The 14,288-nt window shown below is 40.4% G+C and overlaps 2 protein-coding genes and 1 non-coding gene across 3 annotated transcripts in view; all 3 read right to left on the bottom strand.

Annotated features, from left to right (window-relative positions):
* cct6a (chaperonin containing TCP1, subunit 6A (zeta 1)) overlaps positions 1-4,019 on the bottom strand; it is a gene marked incomplete in the record, with an annotated part of 5,818 nt that extends 1,799 nt beyond the window's left edge. Inside the window, 7 exon segments of the mRNA XM_035666988.1 lie at positions 157-239; positions 740-1,010; positions 1,116-1,219; positions 1,515-1,688; positions 1,798-1,932; positions 3,049-3,112; positions 3,782-4,019. Of these exon segments, the coding sequence (XP_035522881.1) occupies positions 157-239; positions 740-1,010; positions 1,116-1,219; positions 1,515-1,688; positions 1,798-1,932; positions 3,049-3,112; positions 3,782-3,918 (968 nt within the window).
* Positions 317-453, bottom strand: LOC118332158. Its single transcript, XR_004796920.1, has one exon. It is a non-coding gene; the product is annotated as a small nucleolar RNA SNORA22 (small nucleolar RNA).
* Positions 4,020-4,745: 726 nt separating the features above from the next.
* LOC118331374 (protein NipSnap homolog 2-like) lies at positions 4,746-13,162 on the bottom strand. Its single transcript, XM_035666254.1, has 10 exons — positions 13,025-13,162; positions 11,623-11,750; positions 11,442-11,487; positions 11,246-11,340; positions 9,710-9,780; positions 8,793-8,933; positions 8,626-8,657; positions 7,440-7,534; positions 7,036-7,119; positions 4,746-6,329 (listed from the first exon to the last, which is right to left on the bottom strand). The coding sequence occupies exons 1-10, from the start codon at positions 13,102-13,104 to the stop codon at positions 6,265-6,267; spliced, it is 837 nt and encodes a 278-aa protein (XP_035522147.1). The 5' UTR covers positions 13,105-13,162; the 3' UTR covers positions 4,746-6,264.
* Between the last annotated feature and the right edge of the window lie 1,126 nt (positions 13,163-14,288).

Here is a 14,288-nt window from a genome sequence, read left to right as displayed (position 1 = left end):
TACATTTTACAAAAGAAGAAATAATGTGTTGGTTGTCTTGAACCCTTCTTGCCAAATTTTCCTTCTTCTAAAAAAATAAAATTCACGTTCACCCTAACAGACGGGGAAACTACATTTCCAGAAAAGGGCACTCTTATTTGTAATCTGTTTTCTCACCTCTCCATGTTCCTCCTCTTCGCCCTGCGCAGGGCTACAATGCCTTCCTTGGCGAGGGCATCTAGAGATAACGGGTCAATACCCTAATAAAGAGAAAACATGAATCCATTCATCATCAATTCAATAAATAGTTCACCGTTTTCAGTTTCAGTGATGTAAAGTTTATTCTGATCTGTTGAATACATGTAAGTGAGGAGCGGACTCTCCTAATGCAGAGGTACAGATCAGGTTTACTGTAGCACAGACACAAGAGACCAGGGGGAGCTACGTTAGCATCCTCGGGTGTTCACTGTGCATTAACAGTGTGGATGAGGCATTTATTTTCACTTAAACATGTTGACAATCACAAAATGCTCAGTGTTCCTGTAGAAGTTAAAAATGTCTTAAAATGATATGTGACTTGACCTGTAACTTGTGTACCTACGAGAGGCAACGGGTCCTGAGATAATATTGTGTCAAATACATTTAAAGCTTTATTAAGCAGTATTTTAGACATAACATTTAACACTTTAAATGAGCTACTCCCAGTTAGAAGTGTCTTGCAGTTAAATACCAATACTCTACGACTCATTTTCAAACTTACCTTCTGGTTAATGACAACAAAGCCCTTCTCCCCGTTGGGCGACACTTTGTTCTTCAAGGCGATGATCTTCTGCACTCGATCCTCAATGAACTTCCTCTCTGCAGCCACAAGCTTCTCCCTCTCCCCTGCGCTCTTGTAGAAGAAGCCAGAGTTAACCTCTGTCTTTTCGTACTCCAAAGATATGTTGCAGGTCAGCACGTAGGCATCCTCCACCCTCTTCTTCATGTCTGGGTGTCGAGCACCGTGGTCCAACACCAGACCTCTGATCAGTCTGAGACATTAAAAAGAAAGAACACTTAAATACACTCCTGCAGCAGCATCAGTAAAGTGATGAAATGTCGCTTGCTCCAAGTCTTCAGATTTTGTTACGACTCACTGTGTATCGCAGTCGGTCTTATGCTTCATCTCCATGATTTCCACCATGTACAGGTCGATTGGCTCATTGGGTTTGGCGATTGCCAGCACAGCATCTACTACAGCCTGCACACAAACACGTCACATTAACCACTGACAAAAATCTGAAATATTAAACTTCTGCACGTCCTAACTATCTGCAACCAGCACCAACTCTCAGCTAATATCCACATCTTCACAAAGGACAAAGAACTGCTCGTCTGGAATGATCTGACTGATATTGTAGCTCATCAGCGAGTGATAGATTATTAGATATTTTACAGCCAAAGGGATAAAAGAGTCTAGGAGTAACTATAACCAAGAGAACGATCATTGTCCGGTGCCAAAGACTCGCACTGAGCTGCGTTCGCACACGTCTCACCTCAGTGAGCAGGTCTGCCAGCTCTTTGTGGACCTTGGTCCTCAGAGAGGTGCGTGCTACGTTGATGAGGGTCTCTCTGTCCATTTCCCGGGTCACTTTCACATCCTCCAGAGCCGCCAAGGCTTTCTCCTTCGCCGCCTCAAAGCCCTCAGCAATGATTCTTGGATGAAGACCCTGCGGCGCGGAATCAAAAGAAAAGTCACAGAAGGAAAATATAACCCGTTCCAAACACCGCCGCCCCTCATAGCGCTGATGAAAGAGCAGAGCAGCGTTTCTCTTTTACCTCTGACACGTAGAGGTCCGCCTGCTTCAGCAGTTCACCGATGATGAGGACGTTGGAGGTGGTACCGTCTCCTGTGATGTCATCCTGCGCCGTGGCAACCTTTGCGATGAGTGACGCTGTCGGGTGCTGAATTTGCTGAAAAGGAACAAAAGGCGAGATATCAGTGCAACATAAAAGGCCACTGATCACGGTGGTTATGTAAAAACCCCGTCACAGACGAAGAACAACAGAGCTGCAGCTTATGATTCATTTTCATGAATATTTTAATTAATTATTTGGTTTAAACACGACGTCACAGAGTTAACGTCTTCAAATGTCTCATTTTGCCTGACCAAAAGTCCAAACCCTAAAGAACATTCAGTTAACTATCATATGTGAGACACTTATCAATTACACTCAATGATCAAACTAGTTGCATGTTAATTTGAGATGATCAACTCTAGTTACTCTACAGAAGAACATGTTCCTCCGCTGTAAAACAATACAAACTGAACTCAACGTCCACTTGTGCTTTCACTGATGAAGAGTGGAGAAAGAAACATAAAGCCTCTCTTTATTATTGTCTTCACATTTCTTTCCTTCGTCGTGTTGTCAATTTATGCTTATTCACTGCAGTTTCACCCACATTCATCTTTATATTTTCCTCGAGCTATGTTTGCTGTTATGCACCAATATAACAAGGCAAATTCTTCGTATGTGAAAACCTACTTGACATTAAACCTGATTTTGACTCCAGTGAGAGCTACTCTACTTTAACACAAAGAAATCCTCTGCACATGTAATACCGATTAAAGACTGAGACTTTAATTTAAAGATTTAGCACTGATCTATGCGTAATCAATCAGCAGTGCCCTATTTGATATATATATATATAAATTAACATGTTAAACACAAACTCATTTTATTTCACAAATAATAAATCACAATAAAAACACAAGCAGCAAAAAAATAACAGTCCAGGATTAGCAGATGCATCAAATCGATATAATCCTGTTCAGGTATTCAGAACCAGCCGTCGGGACCGGATCACTCAATACGATCAATCAGTATCGATCAGGTATCGAGCTTTGATTCCCAGTCCTATCAGGTAGTTAGATCATCCTTGTAACTGGGAATATGTTACTCGTATTCACTTAAAAGGCATCCACATACATTAGGGGTGTGGTCAGTCTTTGACAGTGGAGGAGGCAGAGTAATGAGGACAACACAGCTGGACACAAAGTGCAGTTTCACAGCTCACCGCTTCCTTACCATCTCGTGTAACAAGACGTTTCCATCTTTGGTCAGCTTGATGTCTCCTGCACCAGACACCAGCCTGCAGACCCACAACACACAGGGAAGGGTTCATGTTAACTGGACGGAGCAAAGGGCTGGTTACTACAAGCTACAGCCGGATTATATACTGGTGGTACAGAAAGTTTAAAGTCAGTGCAGCAATGCTTTGAACATAAACGAGTGTTTTGTTTCATATATCTGCCCCAACTTCCTGAAATAATCCTCCTGGCGCTAAATAATTATTAACTTTAACTCTGTTATCAGCGATCCAGACACTCACCCACCTATTAGCCCCACTATATTCATTACAATAACAAAAAATAAAAGATATGTGAACAGAAAACTTTGTCACTCTGAGTGGCGGTTGGTTAGCGTTAGCATTCTGTGCTAACCAACTGACGCTAACATGCTACCGTTAGCATCAGTTGTCATCGGGTCGTGACGATGACGGGGCAGGGCAACGTGCGCCGGGAAAACCCGTCATCCGCTCATCAAGTGGAGGCCTAAACTACGATTCAGTACTTTCTGTGGCGAAGTAACACACAGGAGGCAGGAGGAGGCTCCCCAGGTTTAAAATAAATGCAAAAATCACGCGTCGGTAGGCTGTCTATAAAAGGGGGCAAACTAACGGTAGCTACTTAGCAACGGTAGCTACTTAGCAACGATAGCTTAGCACGCGTGCTGCACAAAGAGCTCGTGCGTCACTCACATCTTCATGGTCCCCTTCGGTCCCAGGTTGCTCTTCAGCACGTCCTGAAGCCCCCGGGCGGCACTGATGTTGACCGCCAGGGCGGCCTGGGCCCGGGCCACCTCTGCTTTCGGGTTCAGAGCTTTCACCGCGGACATGGCGAAGCAGCACAACCAGCGAAGTCAAAGTAAAAAGTACCGCCGGTAGAGAGTGCGGACTGCTCGGGCTGGAAAGGAGAGTCGGTTTCCAGAAGGCTCCAACACGTGTTCTCGTGGTGCGTTTACGTAGCGAGTTTGGGCTCGGACATTCGGATTTTCAGAGGGCTTCGAAACTACCCGTTCACATTAACGCGAAATGAATAGCGAGTCACTTACAGGCGATTGCATCAGTATGGGAGACTCCTCCAAAAAGATGCATGAATTTAACATTACATTAAGAGACTGCAATTAGCAATGTGTCTACTCAGACAATTGTTGATATATGTGCTGAATATTAAAGCACAGTTTGCTGTTTTATTTTATACATCATGACAGCACAAGATTTTCTGGATTTTCAATAGGTACTAGGGGAAGCATAAAACCATCCTTAATTATAAACAACTGGAAAACACAATTTCTGCAGTGACCACCACCTCGTCGCGGTTGTCAGGTGTTAGGATCTCCGACATACATTGAAGGCAGCGTAGGTCACACCCTAGACGACGCGCTGATTGGGCAAGATACGTCACATTTCAGTGTCTAATATGGAAATAACAGCACTGCTGGGGTGGACATGGATGTGTTATTAACTTACTACTATTTTAAGTCAGGAAAACTACCAGCAGAAAACGTTCTTCTTTGTGTATTTAGTGTGTGAAATATTCCCCTTATTTATTCTAATGCAATCAAGTGAGCATAAAACACATTCTTCTTCAGTCCTGCAAGAGAAACGGGTGTTTGCAATGAAGAACAAGCATCAACAATACATGATAAAATGGAGTCCAATATCTGTTTCCCATTTTCATCAGAAGTTTAATTTAATCTGTACAACTAGTTTTATTAAAGCACTGCAATTCGCATTTACCACATTGAGAAATTACTCCTCCTCCTGTCCACTTATTTATCCACATAAAATAGTTAGGAGTACCCCACTTCATTTACAGACACAGGATTGACCATATCTCCTGCTCGGTCAATAAGCCCCACTATGTATATCTACAATCTGACCATTAAAGAAAAAAAAGAAAACCCTATTTATCTCAGTTATAGCACACAATCACCTGGTTGGCATTAATTGCTCGATAGAGGGATAGGCTAAACCAGTCGTTGTACAGCAGTGTGTAGATACTGATTAGTTGTCAACAATCAACAATAACTTCTAATCATTTGAATCAACTTGTCCCCCTCCTCACAGCTTGAAGAACCAGAAGTGTCATGATGTCTAAATTAGAAAATAATCTGGAGTTTGTGGTCAGTTTAAAAGAGGAGACATGACTCCTTCAGGACATTCAGCACATCTTCACAGCAAGAACCGGACACTACATTCATGAATCCAGGACAGAATTAAAAAAAAGACTGTGTTCTAAATCAAAGTCTAGCTTGCTGTTCTGACAAGTCCGACACTCTTGTGAACTTCAATTTTTGTGTGTCTTCATAACAGTGTCATTATGAATCTTTTCATCCATCCATGTCACTCATCTTGAAACGAATTACTGGTATAAACCATAACCGGCTGGCTGGATCAAAGCCATGTAAACATAAAGTCACATTTTCTGTTGGAGTGTGTACCTGGTGAACTTCTACTGAACATAAAGCTAGAGTCCGCTCTACAACACAGGCCGCTATCTCTGATTTGTAAACAGCATGCTCCTCTAAAACTAACCATCATCTGTAACATTTAAAGCTTTTCCAGTTCATATTAGTAGTGAACTGTGAGCTCTGGACGGCGTGTTTTTGTTGTCAGACCCTGGAAGCAGTTGTTTTTTGTTTGATTAGTTATCAGTGCTAGTATAACAGGGCTTACGAGTCACAAGAACTTTTCTTTTGAAACACATTTTTATGAAAAGACATTTTCAGCCTGTGACCAGCACTAGAACTATTAAATGTTTGATTAACCTCTCTTCATATCTGAACACTTGTGATGCCAATGAAAGCAGTTTTTATCTCGTCATTAAAAATAAGACGCCATTTTTAATCTGACCCTTTAAATCATGGAGAGTGAAGAGGAGGAGTTTTAAATTATATTTCGTCTACACACGGCGCATTAATGGATCAGTAACACAGTCTGCTGTAACAGATACAGTTTGGTGATGAATCATTTTAACCTCATTATCTGAAATAAGACATTCTAGGCCCACACAGAAAACCGGAGTAAAGAAACAAAACAAAAAAAACAGAAACTGGAACACGATGTTGCTGTTATCCAGATATTCATGGCAGTGGACACTCTGAGGGTTGGTAACACTCTCTACAGATCAGTGTGATGGTTGCGGTGGCTGTTAAGAGGCTCCCCCTCGGTGTTTGTGGTTACTTCAAGGGCGAAGTCTTCATGGGAATCATTATTCTAGATTCCATGTGCTGAATAAGAGGGACTGTGGAACGGGGAAGAAACAACAGTGGCAGATTTGTGTCATGCAGTATTGTTTGCAACACACACACACACACACACACACACACACAGACAGAGACTAACACACACACACACAACACACCGCGTTACCAGAAGCAATCAGGTTACGCAGATAATCAGACAAAGCGTTTACATGTTCTGTAGCAACCCGGACAAATCATATAATTGAGTTTTCATCCATATAATCTTATTTAATTTACATTTTATAAATTTATTTTTAATGGATTTTTTGTGTTGGGATCATATTAGAATCCCATTAGTGAGGCCTGAAGACCTAAAAGCCAAACTTAATAATAATGGCCTTAATTCAGAGTTCTAATTTGTAATGATGTATTTATAATATTTCATTTTCCTGCAGAAAAAGCTCTTCAACCCTTAATTACCACTAATAAATTGTTGGAAAGATTTGGATCTTCGTGTTTAACTGTGCAACCCATGTATGTGTGCGTGTATGTCCAAGCATTTAAACTGACAGCGCAGTGATAGGACACAAGTTTTCACAGTTCTTCCTTACAATGTGAATGTGTCTGAATTATTTTTAATTCAAGGATGCATCACTATGTGTAATGACGTGAACGCAAACACAGATTACAGACATACGCAGATTAGACTAATTACATTATATCACCAGAAAGGTAAAGAGAGGAGAGATAAGAGATAAGACTTACCAGTGTAATAAACAATCTGGTCCCAGCCATCACGCTGCCAGGCTGCATTTCTAATGTTTTCTCTGGACTGAAGGTCTTTGTAAGCTGGAAGGGAAAAAAAGAAAATAATATATATATTTACTAAGAAAAGTGTTAGATTTTGATTTTTTTTTATTATGTTATAGATTTCAATCAATTCCTTGACCTGAAGAGTAAGTAATATAGTTCCTGAATAGACATCAAAGATGCACTTACTGTAGTGAACTGTTAAGTACTGCTGTTTAATTATTTACAAAACAGTCATACATTTGTAAACATCCCTAATATGGGATAAATATTCTATAATCTAACTTGTGTATGTATTTTTTCCTCTAGAAATATCACACACACATACAATGCTGCACAGTTTATTAAACACTGCTCACCCCATAAGTGGTGAACCGTGTACAGACTTCCAATCTGGGAGAAAAATCCTCCCACTGACTCTTGGTTCTGCTGGCGAATCTCAATAGCACGCGCCCTGCGGAGCACCAAAGAGTTATGTTACATGAAAAAAAAAGGCTTGTTATTAAAGGGTAATTGTACCGATTTAACCACCAGCACAATTATGATTTATGATATTGACATTTATCAACACCACAATTATATCGTTCAAATCAGATTTTGATGTCACAACCTCAAGATTGTTTTAAACTTCAGGCAAATTTCCCAGTCATTATCAATTTAATCAGATAGATACATACATAGGGCTGTACCCGGCTCAGACTTTTGTCAGTTGAATCAGATTCGGCTGTTAGCCTGCCTCACGTTTTAATGCCTCTCTTCGGCATCTGTGATGTGAAAGCATCCGACTTTAACACAATCAGAGACCAAAAAAGTGTGTGTTCTGCTCATAGCTCCATTAGCAATACACAGTGTCTCTCCTGCCAGGGTGCTGCAGCGCTGTCAGCCCAAGAGTCAATCACAGTGGAGGGCAGCAGAGGAGGTCGTACCTCCGTCTGGTTCAAAAGTTGCTTAGCTGACTTTGCTGACAGTCACCACTGCAGCAGCCATCAGACTGGAGCTGTGCCGCCCTGCCTCACGCTGTCTGTTAAAGTTATCACAAACCACAAAACTAACTGTGATGAAAGCGGAGACGGGTGATAGTTGAGACTTGGTTTATAAAGTTGCTTCTGCATTGCTCTGTGTGCAATGACGCAGCTAAAAAACATGCAGAGATTCAACTGACAAAATACGAGTTGACTCAGGGTTTTCTCGACTGATGATTCGAGTCATTGAGTTTTTGTGTGCAGCCCTAGTAAGTACATTAAATACAGGGGGAATAGGTCAATTATATTTGAAATTTACAAATTATGTGTAATATATCGAGTCTTGCTTAGGAGTCATGCACAGATTGTCTAGCCAAAAAGTACCGTTGACTCATTTTCATCTGCCACAATCTGTAAAACCAATAAAATAGTAGTGAGGAAATTTTAAAATGGTACATAAAAGTATCTCTGCGAGAAAGTGTACGAGATCTGCACATTAGTTAAATGAATCCAATATGACAGCTTTCTGATACTACATATAAAAAAAAAGAAAAGGAGAAAGATTAAGAAAGTTATGCGTTACCAGTAATTTCCCCACTCGATCATCGTCCCTGGCTGAAATAGGAATGTAAAGAGGAGAGAGATGTGTAAATTAAGTTGTCTGACTGTTCACTACAGCAACAGAGAAAACATATATTTATACTTAATGGGAGGAAGCTAGTGAATTTACTATGTATGAGATGGTGTTACCCTGAGTTGGTACGATCGGAGCTCATAGATGTTGGGTCCAGGACGAGGGACGGGTTCGTTCCAGAAACTGAACTCCAGCAGAAGCTGGTTCCTACGAGACAGCAGCATCTTCCCCCTCTCGTTCCTGTAGTTCATAAACTCCTACAGCAACGACAAACAACAGTCTCACATCACTCAGTAAATCTGGCTCGACCCACAGATTCTTAAATACATTATGTAAAAATATTAATACTCTGGTCAGATAGGAGTATAGATGAAGTCAGTAAAGTCAGTTAGATTGGTTTCAACACATCAGCTGTGATCAGACCATTTAGGTACATCACCATTTTCTACACCTGGAACAACAAATCACCTGTTGTCATGACGAAGTTTAGTAAGGAACTGTGACAGTGGAAGACAGAGATAGAAAACACTGATGTTTTGTTGGAATACATGTTAATAAACTCTTTAGTCTTTATTATTTTTTAAGATCTTGAGTAATCTGGGTTACTCAATCGCATAAAATTTATGTGAATGCGCAATTTGAAATTGTATTTAATAATAATTGTACTATTTGAATTTTAAATAATTTAGTGTCAATGTGGGCACGACACCAAAAATGTATCTACATTGTACTTATGTCATTCTTCTTTTTCAAACTTCAGACAAACTTTCTAGCTAAAAACAAACATCTGAAGATTAAAACATGAATATGGATAAGACCAGAATTGCGCGAATTTACCTCATTTATAGTATAAAATTGCATTTCTGTAAATAATAATTGCACAAAAATCACACCAAACATCTGGAAAATCACACATAGAGATGGAGACACATGAGTGGAAAAATGGTTTGTGGATCTAATTTGAGGGGTGCACTGCCTGACACTGCTCCTACAGGTCACAAACTGCCGGTAAACTAATCCGAGCACCCGTTACCTTATTCTGTCTGAGTTTGTTCATGACTTCGGTGAGAGCCGGGTATCCTCCCCGATATCTCCACAGGTGAACTAGAATAGAAGGAGCAGAAGAGCCAAAAATAATGCAGCTCTCGAATATATCTCGGTTTCTTTGGTTAGAGATATATTTTTACATTAACAGCTGTAGTTTAATTATTGAATTATTAATCTATATAGAGCACCTGTGATCTAAGCTGACATGAGATCCAGTGTATCAACCATGGATCTCTAATCAATTTCCAAAATCACATCATCTTACCACTTCAATTACATCTGGTAAAATGTGAGTTTCTGGCTGAAAAACTTGTTATAAAATATTAACATAATTTCATAAAAATTTGTCAATTCCAAAGTTCTTCCCACCAAGTAGAAAAAGCATTTACTGCTACTAGACAAGAGATAGTATCAGCTAAACCTGATCAGTGCGAACAAACCCCACCACAATGCCGGAAAATAATACGCTAAATCCAGTGATCAAGATGAAAAATGAACAACTGAATAAAGAAATCAATTATGAAAAGTACATTTACAGGACTGACCACAAAAACAGATATCTCTCTACAGTATGAAACAAAATCTCTCAGAGCATGTTGTTTCCTAGTGCACACGTTGTGAATAGATTTTATTCATGCAGCCTTTTAGATTATCTTTACTGAGGCAGCCAATATCACTGCGCTGTAACATCAGAGGCGGATTACGACTGAGGAACGACAAATGTCACCACAAGGAGAAACTGGACCGCAGCCAGGAAAAGTGCAATACAGTCACGGCTATAATTAACCACAATATGAAAGCTCTGGTTTGTGTAGCTGGAGAGGGGAGAAAATTGGCAATATTATTATAATATATATATAATAACATTATTATTAATATATATTATGAAATGTCACTTTACATTCTTAAGAGTCAAACATGAAGAAATAAACTTAAAAAATCTTCTAACCCTCAGTTTCCCATCAGCAGCAGCAAACTGAATCAGATAATAAGATACATTTTCAGGGTGAATTATTTGTCTGTGTTTTAATGCCGTTAAACTTTTATTTAATATAAAATGATTGTAAATATTATCCTATTTCCCCTGATGTATGTAATTGTCTCATAAAACCTCAATCTCAACCAGGAGGAAAGTATCACGTATGGCTGCAACTAACAAATATTTTATTATCAATAAATCTGACAATTAGTTTTTTCCAACCAAATCTATTAATGTTTTAGTGTATAACAACGCTTCCCTGAGCTTTAAACTCTTCACCTCAAGCCCCAGAAATATTTAATGTACATTAACACCGAGTAGAAAGAAGAATAGCATTTTTGCTTGTTAAATCCCTCATATACATGACAGATTATTGTCAATTCATTCATCAATTGATCCTTTGAGCACTACTATATTGTCTGTGTTTTCTGAAAAGGAAGTTTATGTGATATTTAGACTACTGGATTGAATGGGCCAACAACCAATCTGTGAAATGCCATTCACAAGTAGCTTTATCACTTGCACATGAAACCCTGCTGTTACCTGCTTGATCCTGCTCCCCGTACCACGTGTTCCAGGTGCCCACAAGCTCACAAGGGTATTCGGGGTCAGCGTGAATGGAAGGCAAGACCCCCTCACTAAAGATAAACACAGACAAATGTGTAAAAGAGCAAAAGATCTGCACTGCAACTTGACAAGGCACCTGGATGAAGTCAATGAAGGAAGACGGACATCTTACCAAAGTTCATTGTAAGCATCAAGGCACTCGGGCTTGACATTATGAACTGCAAGGAGACGATAAAACATGAGCGGATAACACAACAGCTAATAGATTTAAAATCTAAATATCATTACAGAAGAGAAAAGATCATTTCAATGCGCCACCACAACACTCACAGCAAGTCACAAAAAACACATACACTGTATTTTGTACAGGTTGTTGTCTTCCTTCTTGGCGAGTAGATGAGAGTGAGCGTCTTTTCGGGGGTCTACCTTTCTAACAAACAGAGACTTGAACCAGCTGTCTTCACGGAAAGCTGAGAGGCTCCTGTGGTGAAACAAAACACAAAGGTTGGATACAACCGGCTCTTCTTCTGCAACACAATGGAGAAATACGAGACTAACAACAGAAAAAGCTGAGCAACAAGTGCAGCGTACAGTTGTGTTGCCTGTACTCGTCTGTAGTTCTGAGAGTCTCACTTTCTGTGAGTTATGACTAGTTACTACATGTCTGGGGTCTTTTACTGCCTTTTGCTGAATGGGTGTATTTTCTATTATATTCCTTTTTCTGTTGCTAATGTTGCATCATTTTGTAGTTTATTATATTGTTTTGTATAGAGCTAGATTGACACATCAGCAATTATTAGCTTATTACAGATAAATCTGAATTGATTTCTAACAAGATCTGTTAGTATGTAAATACCAATTATTAGTTTGAAGTCATTTAGAAACTGTGTCTAATTGAGGGTTTTTAAATCTCTCTAATGTCCCTGATATCAGCCTAATACATCCAGAATAAGTGAGTTTACTTGTGATGAACTGTGCATATAAATAAAAACTGCCTTGCACATCTGAGTAAGACTGAGGTAAATGCACAAGGTTTCATTGTATACTATCCAGCTCAGGGTAAGCAGCAGAGAAGGCTGTAAGCTGTACATACTGCACATAATCAGAGGATTAGTCCACATGGACTCATAGGCAGCCTTCCCTCATGAGTAGCATTTCATTTTTAACTCAATTTAAAAGTGACAACAAGCCCTCCATGCACTGGTTACAGTTGTTTATGAGGAAGCAGTCCTCTTGACAGTTTGCCAGCTGGTGCAAACACAACTATCATTTTAATATGTGCACTCAGAAACTCTCACATTGTAGATAAACTTTATATACATGATACATCACAGCATTGCAGGAGCAAACACATTAACATCACAGCTTGACACACACACACTTACAGCAGCAAGCAACTGTGTCATCCACTAATCAAAACAACAATGTTGACCTTGAAGTTGAACACAGTTTTTGGCACTGACAGAAACTCCGTTGAGATTTTGCATTATTTAAGCTCATGTCGACTACAACTCTACACACGACATTATGAAGTGTGCGTCGATGAGTGCAAACACAAGTGGCACAACCACTTTGTAATTCGGCAGGGTGATCATTAGCAATAGCAGGAAGCTAAAGTTATACAGAGATGTGTACGTTAGCTTAGCCACATAGCACACCGCACTTTGTCATTGCTCTCAACTTTACGGGGAAATAAACGCGTTAAAGTCGCTTTTGTGCGTCGCCGCTGGCAAATTCAACAAGCAAACCTCTAACCTGACGACAACCGTGACCTGGAGCCCATTTCTCGTCTCTTTAAAGCCTCTGCCCACTCTCTGAAGGACTCGGGTCGCCATCTTTCCCCTGAAAGCTGCTGTCAGGTTGTTGGACAGTCCGAGCTGTTCCCGGTGGACCTGTTCCTTTCCGGCTGACCTGGTTCCCCGGTGGAGCTGCTTCCCGCGTGTGGAGCTGTTCCCGGGTTGGGAGCTGTCCCGCGTGCGACCTGTTGCCCGGTGTGGACCTGTTGGCCCTGAGGGTGGAGCTGGGGACCCTTGGAGTACTGTACCAAGTAACGTGAACCCCGGTCTGGGGGATTAACGTAGGATACCGAGGTCCTGCGTATGTGTGCAATGTTAAAGGTAATTGTAAACAGTTGTACAGTCAATCTCGCTGCTGTTGTTGTGTTATGAGATGGATGTTTGATATCAGGTTGATTATGGTGATTAGCTATCTGGTAACGTAGCGAGTTGTTAATATTGGTTGGTATATGTACAACTGACACCTGAATAAAACTCAAACTACAAGGTTGTATTCTATAAGCTCTCTTTGGGAGATACATGGTTTGAGTTCTGGTACTTTGTTGAGTGGGGGTGTTTTGACTGGTTCTCGGTGTTTCTAGCCTTCATGATATCTGTTCTTGCATCCGTTTTTCTCCTGATTCTGTATACTGTCTGCAAGGTTGGGTGTTGTATAATCGGTGGCATGTTCTTTATATTTAGATCCTTTTTTAAGTACAGAGAGAAAAAAACAGTATCAACATTCTCGGTCCTCAGATTATGTATCCCTCTGACAACGAGTTCCTCTTTATAGTAACCAAATATCTGATAATACAACACCCTCAAACACTTTAATTCATACTGCTGAGTTCCGTTTTGGCACAAAATACAGTCTAAGACAGCTAAGTTTTAAACACCCATATCGCCGGAGTGTTCACATGTGATGGAAGGGTAAAACCGAGACTTTTGCTATTACATCCCCGTAATTTAAGTCCAATCGGTCCAAAGAAGATAGACATGAGGAACCAACCGAGGCCCATTTCACAGCCCACGTGGATTCAGAGTCCAGATTAACACTGAATGTAGGATGTAAACCGAACCAAACTCCACTGAATTATTAGAGGCAAAAAAATCGTTTCATCGACACAGCATCTCCCATGCTTGCCTCGGGGCGGCCTTTGTTTAGATAACGTAAACTACGGCCAGTAAGCCGAAGGACAAAGCGGACTGCTACTGCTTCGACAATTTAAGAGGAGCCATACCGC

This window comes from Morone saxatilis, unplaced genomic scaffold, assembly GCF_004916995.1.
Source record: "Morone saxatilis isolate NCDOM2014 unplaced genomic scaffold, NCSU_SB_2.0 Contig20, whole genome shotgun sequence".
NCBI lineage: Eukaryota > Metazoa > Chordata > Actinopteri > Moronidae > Morone > Morone saxatilis.
This window is presented reverse-complemented; position numbering and strand designations above follow the sequence as displayed.

Bases quoted from the DNA above. Each gene is read 5' to 3' on its own strand.
- LOC118331374 (XM_035666254.1), bottom strand. From the start codon at position 13,104: ATGGCGACCCGAGTCCTTCAGAGAGTGGGCAGAGGCTTTAAAGAGACG. The intron at 11,488-11,622 runs GTATGTGTTTTT...GTCTCCTTGCAG, and splicing joins CAACCTGTACAAAATACAGT to TTCATAATGTCAAGCCCGAG. The intron at 9,781-11,245 runs GTAACAGCAGGG...CTTCTATTCTAG, and splicing joins CGGGGAGCAGGATCAAGCAG to TTCACCTGTGGAGATATCGG.